This window comes from Seriola lalandi, unplaced genomic scaffold (assembly GCF_002814215.2).
Source record: "Seriola lalandi dorsalis isolate HSWRI2012SDOR001 ecotype SW California unplaced genomic scaffold, Sedor1 jcf7180002054916, whole genome shotgun sequence".
NCBI classification, from domain to species: domain Eukaryota; kingdom Metazoa; phylum Chordata; class Actinopteri; order Carangiformes; family Carangidae; genus Seriola; species Seriola lalandi.
In genome coordinates, this window is record NW_019525468.1 from 2,278,010 (window position 1) to 2,288,205 (window position 10,196).

General features: G+C 43.2%; 2 protein-coding genes across 6 annotated transcripts in view; one reads left to right on the forward strand and one right to left on the reverse strand.

The window, feature by feature from the left end:
- Positions 1 to 10,196, reverse strand: part of fhod3a (formin homology 2 domain containing 3a) — a 56,137-nt gene that overhangs the window by 16,359 nt on the left and 29,582 nt on the right. For 3 of the 4 annotated variants that reach the window (XM_087169808.1, XM_023431049.1, XM_023431048.1), the window contains exons 6-13: positions 6,452 to 6,546; positions 5,453 to 5,564; positions 5,164 to 5,258; positions 4,800 to 4,943; positions 4,330 to 4,565; positions 2,217 to 2,636; positions 848 to 907; positions 250 to 384 (exon numbers count right to left, since the gene is read on the reverse strand). In XM_087169808.1, the coding sequence (XP_087025934.1) occupies positions 250 to 384; positions 848 to 907; positions 2,217 to 2,636; positions 4,330 to 4,565; positions 4,800 to 4,943; positions 5,164 to 5,258; positions 5,453 to 5,564; positions 6,452 to 6,546 (1,297 nt within the window). The remainder of the gene's footprint in view (positions 1 to 249; positions 385 to 847; positions 908 to 2,216; positions 2,637 to 4,329; positions 4,566 to 4,799; positions 4,944 to 5,163; positions 5,259 to 5,452; positions 5,565 to 6,451; positions 6,547 to 10,196) is intronic. The other variant, XM_023431050.1, reaches the window with a different exon arrangement.
- Positions 8,025 to 9,855, forward strand: LOC147817693 (uncharacterized). Of its 2 annotated transcripts, XM_087169821.1 has the most exons (2): positions 8,025 to 9,113; positions 9,159 to 9,855. In XM_087169821.1, the coding sequence occupies exons 1-2, from the start codon at positions 8,279 to 8,281 to the stop codon at positions 9,518 to 9,520; spliced, it is 1,197 nt and encodes a 398-aa protein (XP_087025947.1). In that variant the 5' UTR covers positions 8,025 to 8,278; the 3' UTR covers positions 9,521 to 9,855. The 2 variants fall into 2 exon arrangements, with proteins under 2 accessions (XP_087025947.1, XP_087025946.1); XM_087169820.1 differs by having other exon boundaries at positions 8,028 to 9,855.

Here is a 10,196-nt window from a genome sequence, read left to right on the forward strand (position 1 = left end):
GCACTGTATAGTTTTTGTTTTGCATTTTACAGCTTCCTCAATTCTTGAAGGAAAAGTGTGAGATTTTTTGAAATACACTTTATCAGTAGCCAGTTAGCTTAGCTTAGCATAAAGACAGGGGGGAATGGCTCGTCAGACTCTGTCTAAAGGTAAAGGTGAATCTGCCTACTAGCACCTCTAAAGCTCACTAATTAACATGTATTGTTTGTTCAATGTGTTAAATGCTATACAAAGCCGGCAATGCCTCACCTGTGCTTGTTGCGCTCCTCTCTCTCTATCCTCTGCAGTCTCTCCTCTCTCTCCACGCGGCGGCGCTCTCGCTCAGCTGCCAGAGATTCCTGGTGTTGTCTGTAGGAGGAGGACAGAAGACCCCCCAGAGCAGGCCTGAAGGAGAGAGCAAGAGAAGAAATACAGTCTGATAACACCACTGTGCAGTCAGAGTAATTCTGTAATCCTCAAGCACCAGTCGTCTCTGTAAAACACTGCACTTCAGCACAGTAATGAAAATTCCTCCTTCTGATCCTTGCACATGCAGAGCTTCTATACATGTATGTGTGTAACACACCATAAATAATATTTTGATGTCTACATTCTCCATGGAGGAAATAGGAGCAGCTTATTAACTAAGGAACCAGGAGGCTGAGATCACTTTCTCTTCGGTATGTCATCACCATGACTGCACTACGGGGCTGCACACAGTCTACATTTGTTACACATGTAGCATGTGTGTTTTGGTTCACGCAAACACAGAGGAACATATGTGAGCACATTGGCAGTGCAGGAGTGTGTATTTCAGGGATGTTTTCACGAACGTGTGCAGGCACATGTTGGCGCAGAGTCCTCTCACCTGGAGCTGGTGGGCGTACTCGGACTGCTGAGAGAGGAGTAGGACGTGAAACCTCCATTCCTGAGAAAGAGAAGGGGTGAGAAAATAGATGACAGTGAGAAACATCCCCAGCTGTGCAGCTACCCGACACCACACCGGCTAGCTGGTCAGTGAGAAACCGGTGGCCAGAAACGAATGTGACACCTTGTTACATAACAGGAATGCTGCTGGTGCAACATTAGAGTGACCCTAGTTAGTAGGTGCTGCGGTGTTTATTTACATATGTTTCTGGGAAGTTCCAGGCACACTCACAGCTCACTAAAAAATATATTTACCTTAACTCATTTAACAAGTGTGAGCAGGCAACAACTTTCTTTTTTAAGCTACTGGTATAAAATTGAATGTGTACTAATATTAATATAAAGCAAAGGTGGTGTCAAATTAGAAGTGTGTGTATTTATTTTAAGCATACTGGCATCTTATCCCTGTGAATTAAATAGAGCTCCATGGCTGCAACAGGGCTGTAAATCCGAGCATCTGAATGTAGGATTATCATAACAAGCTACAGATGGGCGACAAGTTAAAGGAAACATCAATATCAAGTGTTGTGGGCGACCACAAGCCTCCAGAACAGCTTCAATAGCAAAGACTCTGTCCAAAATCTCCCATACATGTTCAGCTGAGTTGAGATCTAGTGACCGTGAAGGCCATAGCAAAGCATGATTCACATCATGGTCATACACAAACCATTTATCACCCATCATGCTCTGTCTGAAAGCATCTGCTTTCTTCAAGTTTCTCCTCATTTACTCAGGTTTTTCCTTTAATTCGTCACCTGTCTGTATTTATAGGTGAGGTGTTGGTTTCTCCATCCGGAGAAAAATCTAACATAACGATACTATAAACTTATAACATCAAAGAGGACAGTGGATGGAGGAAGTAAGGATCAGAAAGTGCAATGTTCTATAAAAATAATAGTGCTAATAAGCAAGGAGAGAAAAGAGAGATATACAGGTGAAGAATTTGAAAAGACATCTGGTGCTGTTCTTGAAAAGAAAGTGCAGAGGAAGTGCAGTGGAAATGGGAAACAAAGTGCAAACCAGTGTGGAGGACTATCGACGCAGTGGCAGAACTAAGAAAAAAAAAGATATGAAGGTGATAATAAGCGACAGATTGAAGGTGAGAAGCTGTGCAGTCAAAGACCGGAAAGAAGTGGTGAAAGGGAGGTGATGAATAACATAAGTGGTGCAAAGAGATCCAAGGTGGTGCCAGGAGAAAAAAGCCAGAAACAGAAGTGAAAACTGAAAAAAGGAAAAGTGCAACGTCGAAGAGATGCAAGGAAAGTTCTCGATGCTTCTCGGGGGAGATTGAATTGTGCTGCCCCTCTGACCTGGGAGACGTCGTTTTAGGTGACTCCTCAGTGGGTTTGACCGGAGCCGGGGGCGACGGCTCCTCATCGAGGTCGTAGGAGAAGAGGTGGAAAGGCGAGTGGGGCAGGTAGGGCAGGCGGTCAGGGGAGGGACGAGAGCTGCCACGCAATGGTGGGCTGACCTCTTTGGTAGCCGGCACGGTGACAGTAGACCTCTTCCTGGCCAGAAGGCTGGCCAGAAGTGAGGGCTGGGCTTGGGGGCTGAGAGGGGAGGAGATGGGAGGAGAGGAAGCGGGAGTTGAGGGGGAGTGGGCGGTAGATGCTGGAGGTGGGTCAGTCGGGTTCCTCTGCTCATCCTCTTTTATGTTCTCCTTCCTGGAAGTGATGGTGATGGACTGGAGGGTTGTTCTATGAACAATGGATGGAAGTTGTCGAGCCGGGCTAGGAACAGAGGGATGGATTGAGAGGAATAAATGGATGACAGCATAAAAGAGAAGCCTGTAAACAGGTTTGGCACTGTTAGTAATAAGTGCTAGGTACATAGGCCACAAGGAGATCAAACCAACCAGATATGCAACAGAAAACAGTGACAAAAGACACATTTAAAAGCTTTGTGGCTTCACATTTAGAGCCCCTAGTTACAAAGGAAGAACCACAGAACATTATTTACCACCATGTCCTAAAATACCTGGGGGTGGTCTGATTAGACACTGTATCAGCCCCCTCTTGCTCATCTGAATCAGACTCAGTCAATGGAGTCTCCTCTTCCTCTTCCTCCTTCTCTAATCCATCCTCACACGCCTCCTCTCTGTGGAGGCAGGGGGGTGGATGAATGGATGGTTGAGTGGAAAATGTACGGGAAAGATTCAGGGAGAGATGATATGATACATAAGAATGGCATGCAAGTAGAAATCGCCTCACTACTGAAGAATAAAAGAGATGGAACAAAGGTGGAGGGTTAGATGAGATTGACGTGTGGAAATGATGTTTACAGCTGCAGTGATGCTCAAAGACAACAACAAACGAGGACATGACATCTATCAGATAGAAAAACAACAAATAGGAGATGGGGTGAATAAATGTTTGTCATTACACACTCCATGCCTCCAGTTAGCTACTTTTACATGCACATGAAGACAAAACATAATGGCAGGGAAGAGGAAAAGGGATGCTAAGAGGAGAATATACCATGGCTGAACAACTGACTTGAGACCAGAACTGTTTTGTCTAGAGAAACCAGAGGAGCCCCGTTGCAGTTGAGTCAGCGTGCGCTGCCAGGTGGTGTTCCACAAGACCAGAGCCATGTGTGTGTGACGAATGGGACGGCCAATAAAAGTTGTGTTTGTTTTTCTGCGTGTGCATGAATAATATGAAGCAGGATGTAGACTCTGACATGAAACAACTTTCACCCATCACGTCATTCGAAGAGCCATATGCAAAACGAATCCTCATTTTTAGATAAACAGGTGTCCTGGTATACACACATTTACACACACTCACACAATTGTTTTGCTCTGTTACACACTGCCAGAGGATGAAGATACACATAACAGAAGAGAAAGAGGAACAAAGGATGATTTACCTGAAGTAAACAGCTACAGATGGCTCCAAATTCCCCTTTTTGTGTATACACACACAGCACTGAAGTAAGCCTGTGCTGGTTTAATAATGTGTACGCTTGTATTAGAATTACAAGCAAACCCTTAAGGCTTGTGTGGCTGTTTTATTTCTTTTAGTGGAGCACAAGTCTCTACCAGTGTATCATTGGAGAACAAAAAAAAAACCCACTCAGAGTGCTTTATGTGACATGAGACACATTAATAGCTGTTACAGCATGTAGGTGAGGAGCAGCAGAAGGAAAACATAGACAGAGGGTCGCAGAGGTCAACACTGACCATTTTTCTGAATGACCTCTGAACTTACATGGATGGAAGGAAACCTGACAGTGCCCTAGAGCAGAAAGCGGTCGTATAAGACAGTCAGAACTTCTGTCTGGAGCTGAGTTAACACATGTGCATCTCTAAAGAGATGACTTTTAGTCTTTAAACCAACCCCTTTTGTCCCTCTGCTGTTATGAAACTTTTAAAAATCAACCTTTAGCTTCTGATACTCCTCCATCTTCCCCTTCTCTCACCTCTCACTCATGTCCTCAGCCCTCTGTCCACTGAAAGGCTTGAAGCCGGCTCTCTGTGGGGACGCAGGGCTGCAGGGGGAGGCGTGACCAGATCGCCCAAGTGAAGCTCTGCGGCTCCGCCTCCTCTCCAGGCCACGCTTTTTGTCCCCGCCCCCGAGGCTGGCTCGTCTGCGGTCCCGGCGTCCCATCGGTGGAGGTTGGCTGTCATCGTCACCGTCTTCGTGCCGTAGGGTCATCTGAGGGAAAAGTGGGTTGGGTGTGAAGTGGGAGAGGTGGCAGGTGCTTCCCTCAGAGGATTTTAGTATTAAGCAATCAGCCTATAAATACTGTACAGAGTCATATCGCATCAGATTCATTGGACGTGAGCAACACTTACGAGCTGAAATCTGATCTTTAGCAAAAGGCAACTATCAGCTTGCAATATTTCGCTTGTAATCTTATGACTGAAAATGTTTGTGTATGTCTCAAACCTCATAGATGTTAAGCTGCTCAACCAAGTCCAGATCAGTGCCTTTCCGCCCCAGGTGTCTTTGGGACACTGTCTCCATGCCCTGTTCCTCCAAACCGTCCACCAAATCATAGAATGAATCTTGGTCTGGCAGTGCTGCAAGTGTCTGCAAAAAGAAAGCAGATCAAGGTTTAACTGAGGTTTAAATACTCTGATGGCTAAATTCTAAAATATTTATTTTTGGCTGCGTTGGGAAGCCCCTTTACAATGAGGAATAAGGAAAGAAAAGGCATGTTTTAAAGTACATGTGGCGTATATCTTCCTGTATCTAGTGCTTAATAAAAGTATATAAACATTCAGTATATAGAAACTATAGACATAGATACCTTATTGATGAGGGTCATGGCATAGACCAGCAGCTCTGTGTCCACGCCATCCTTCTCATGTAAGATCTCCATAGCATTGGACCATGGCTTGCAGCCTGGAGATCAGTCCAATAACACCCACGAATAAGTTCACCAATTGAAATGCGAGCTGTGATGTTACCACTCAACCAAACACGCCTTTCTCTGTACGGTTTATCAACCTCAGCGTTCAACCAAGACATTACATGAACAAACATATTAATGAATGTGAAGTTCCTCATCGGCTTGTGGCGTGTGAAGACTTCTGTACCTCTCTTGTTGTCCACAGACGTGATGGCTTCTATCAGCAGCGGAGCGTTGGACTCAGAGTACTCCACAAACACCAGCAACAGCTTCAGAGTTGTTTTCACCACCAGACGGAACTAGGGGGGAAATACAAACAAACTTATACAAGTGATTGATATGTTTTGGTCCTGTGGCCGCAATTCTGGAAATCTATTAGTGTTTTATCATTGCAGCAAGCATCATGATATATTTTCTAGTTTGTTTATTTATTTAATTGTTTTTTTTTTTGTTTGTGTGTGTGTGTGTATCTCTATATCTGCGAATAACATGTTGTCTTTGGTTCCTAACCGTTGTCAAACCGTGTATATTTCAGTCCAGGCTTTTGTTTAGACGGCTTAGTGTTTAATGACGGGTAGAGAATGCATTTGTTTCCAGACGTGACACCGTGGCTGGTATTGTTTTCAACCTGTGTGTGTGCGCGCGCGCGCGTGTGTGTGTGTGTGTGTGTGTGTCATCGTGGCAGAATGTGGTCCTGGAGGCACCTAGTAAAGCTGGAACTACCACAGAGGCAGTTTTATGTACTTTGGCAGGTGTTAAATGTCTGTGGACTGGTTTTTGTCACCACAACTGTGCAAGATGCAGTCATGAAAGATCAAAATGAAGGCTGAGTTTGAATATGGGTGTGGTCCAACCCACAGGCACTGAGTACTCATGTAACTAGAGATAAATAGAATAAAAGCAATGACTTTTTTAGACACTGGAATCAAGACTGATAGTTTTAGGGCAAAGCAGAATTTTAGCTTTAAAACTAATGAAAATACCATAAAACCAAGGAGAGACACAACCCTCAGGGCAGGACACAGAATACAATCAGTAGCAGATGTGTTTGTGTGTCTGTTACAGTGTAGAGAAGCTAGAATAATGAAATAATGTCCACCATACAATGGATGGGTAGTGTGTGTGTGTGTGTGTGTACTTGTTGTAATGGGGATTGGGATGATTTAGTATGCATGTGTGACCATACCTTTGAGCCAACAAGAGTGTACAGCCACTGGATTGTCTCAGCGTGACCGATGACGCCGTTCATCCCGTCTACATACAGCATAATCTGCCCCAGGGCTGAGAGAGGGAGAAAAGGGAGAAACAAAAGGTTAGAGAGGCAGAAGAAATATAGAAAGATGAGTCAACACTAAACCAACTGTAGGCATACCTATAAATAACAGGGAAACTCATCGGGGACAAAGGGTTTCGTCGTTTATGCTTTAGGTCTTTATTACAGACAAAAACGCAAACTAGAGCAGAAAATGGAAATGATTTATAAATATTACCGTCTTCAAGCTTCAGTGGTACTGGTGCTGTATTTTCCCATCGCAGAAAGACATTATGTCATTGGTTTAATATCTTAGAAAACTTGGCGTATGGATTCTCTCTCCTATTCAGTGTATATTTAAGACACACTGCCTGTGCTAAATGACGTTTACACTTAGTATTTATATTTTCATAAACCATGGTCAGATTATTAAACTATCACTCCTCCTTGAAAAAAAAACCAACCTTCAACCTTCAAATCGGTTTTCATTTGAATACTCTGATATCGATTCATAAAATCCTGAGATCCATCTTTTCATCTGTTATAATCTCCCGTGGACATGTGAAGCTGTAACTCCGTTACTACTGGGGTCCATTTGAAATGTAAACATTAATATTTTTAATAATGCACCAGGTTAGAGGAATGAATCTCATTCATATCCAAGCAAAATTGGTATTGTAGCTGATACCCAACCCTAGTATATTTACTTTAGTACTGTGCCTTAGAACTATTACTTGAATTTCTCCATTTTATTCTATATTATAAGCTGACAGTTACAAGTTAGGTTGCAGATAAAGATTCTAAATGCAAAACATATGATCAGATTTGTAGTTCCCAAATAGTTCCACCTCAACCTGCTGCTCAACATCAACCCGCATGTCAATTACCTAGTAATGATAAACTAATAAAGTTTCTATTATTTTGCTCACTCAGATTATATCATTGAGGGCAAGTTAAAACACAGAAACACCTCTCTGTATAATGTAATACAGTTATGTTATGTTTTATCAATTCTGGGCTAATGGGCGAGTTTTTCCAATCACAGTAAATGCATGTCATGTAAATATTGAATGGCCTTTTTGAACACTTCAGAACCTCGTGCGTCATGGATGTCTCTTAACGTTGTGCAACACACAATGTGCTACAAACGATGCTCCGACCTTCTTTGGGTTTGATTTATGATGTTCCATCTGACTTATCCAAACACCTGCAGCGCATTTTCATCTCACTGTGTTTGCGCGTAACAGCCAGTTTACGCGCGTCTAGGTAGGCGCATACTGCTCTCCTGATAATGCGTCATTAAAATAACGGTAAAATGCTGCACCACTGACCTTAGACCACAGAGAAAATGTACTTGCTATTTAATCATCGTGGGTCTGAAAGTAGCGAAGACACCTGCGTGGCGTTTTGCGCTGCCCTGCGTCTGAGCTGCGCATTCTGTAGGTGGTTGATGCGGGGAGACACTGTAGAAAGGAATCTCCGTTTTCTGCTTGCCCCAGACTCTGTCTCTCTGTCTCCTCTCTTGCTGTAGCTACTAAAATCGATCCGTTTTTCCACATGCATCGCTGAGTTTAACTAACCACATGTTTACAGTTATCTTTTGTAGTTTATTTTTTCTCACGCTGCGCCTCCCGTGAAGTTCTCTGGCGCCACCCCGGGGAGGCACGCCTCAAATTTAGGAAAACTGCTGATGAAAATGAAAGTGAAAGTGAAGTGAAGTAAGAACAGAAGACAGCGACGTTGATTCCAACTTCCTCAACCATGAATGTGGACTCAAATTTGAGAATTGAAGTTATATCTTCAATTCTTGGGCAAAGCTTTCAACCCTATGACAGGAAGAGATATAAGAGAACGGCAGATATTTTGTCTGTTGATGACTTTCACCTCAACACCATCACTGGGAAAAGGAAACGTTATGCGAAGGAACGTTTCATCGATGAGGAAGAGTTTTTTGACCCGCAGTTTGACGTTGACTTCACTGATTTCTCTGACTCGGCTGAGTGCAGGAGAGGTGAAGAGCGTTATAAGCGTCCAAAAGGCTGGTACCGCATGGCCCTAAAAGTCAAAGGTAAATATCTAGATGGAGACAGCTGGCTGGGCACCAATGGATGGAGGAGTCAATCTGTACCTGGAGAATGGCCTGTTTCTTACCATGGAACAAGTTTAGCTGGAGTCAAAGGCATCATCTGGAGTCACTACAAAGCAGGAGATAGAACCCTCTATGGAAGAGGAATCTACTCAACACCAGACATACACTTTGCAGAGAGAGAGGACTATGCCAAGACTTTCACATCGAAGACGACGGGGAAAAGCTACAAAGTGATTCTGCAGAATCGTATCAATCCAGAAAAGAGGGAGATTTGCAAAAGATCAGATCACTGGCTCATTCGTGTTCATAAACGAACATCTGCCGAGGAAGAGAAACAGATAGTGGAGAACTCTATTCGACCTTACGGCATCCTGATTAAGGAAATAAATACTGAGGATGATACTGGTCAAGATGACAGAGGTGATGATGATACTGATGATGATGACAGATTTGACGATGATACTGGTGATGAGGACAGCGTTGATGATTATACCAGTAATGTCAGAGGTGATGATGATAGAAGTGATCATGATACTGATGATGAGAGCAGAGGCGATGATGATGACAGCAGTGATGATGATACCGTTGATGAAGACAGAGGTGATGAAGACAGCGGTGATGATGATGACAGAGGTGATGAAGACAGCGGTGATGATGATGACAGCAGTGATGATGATACCGTTGATGACAGAGGTGATGATGATGACAGCGGTGATGATGATGACAGCGGTGATGATTATACCAGTGATAATGTCAGAGGCGATGATGATACTGGTGATGAGGACAGAGGTGATGATGAGGACAGAGGTGATGATGAGGACAGAGGTGATGATTATACCACTGATGAGGGCAGAGGTTATGATGACAGCGGTGATGATGGTACTGGTTATGATGACAGCAGTTATGAAGACTGAGGTGATGCTGTTGCTGGTGATGATGACAGCGGTCATTCGGGTTTAATAAGTTGTCAGAGAACCTTTAACTGATATGTTCAAACATTTTTGAGACTTGTGAGATACGTTAATTAACATTTCCTCATTATGAAAATCAGAAAATGTAATTCAGCTGGCATAACATTCATGTTCATATTTTGCTTTTGCTAGGACGCAGGGTTATGATCAAAAATGAAGGACACTGAACACTTATGCCACAGTTAGAACAATTAGACAGGGCTGATGGAAAAAGGTTATGAAACATGTTCATTAATTGTTCATTTGTTACTGTATGTAAATAAAGAGTTGTAAATTCTCTTCCTCTCAGGGTTTTATTGCTGCTGGGGTATGAGGGGATTTCTTACAGAAACTGGCAGGCTACATGTAACTACACAAACATGTTTACTTTATCCATGCTTATATTTTCATCTTTGGTTTAAGATGAATTTTAACAATAACCCCAATCTAACTTGTTGTGTCAAACATCAGCGCTGTGATCAGTTCCTCAGATTTGTGGAATACCAGCTGCATCTACACACTTACTTTTCATCTGAGAGCTTGTGTCATATCCACAAACGATCAGTCATACCGGCTCGGCTCTTACACCTGACAAACATGCTTTTTGAAGCAATCACATTTTACTGGTTGGGGCTGTGGG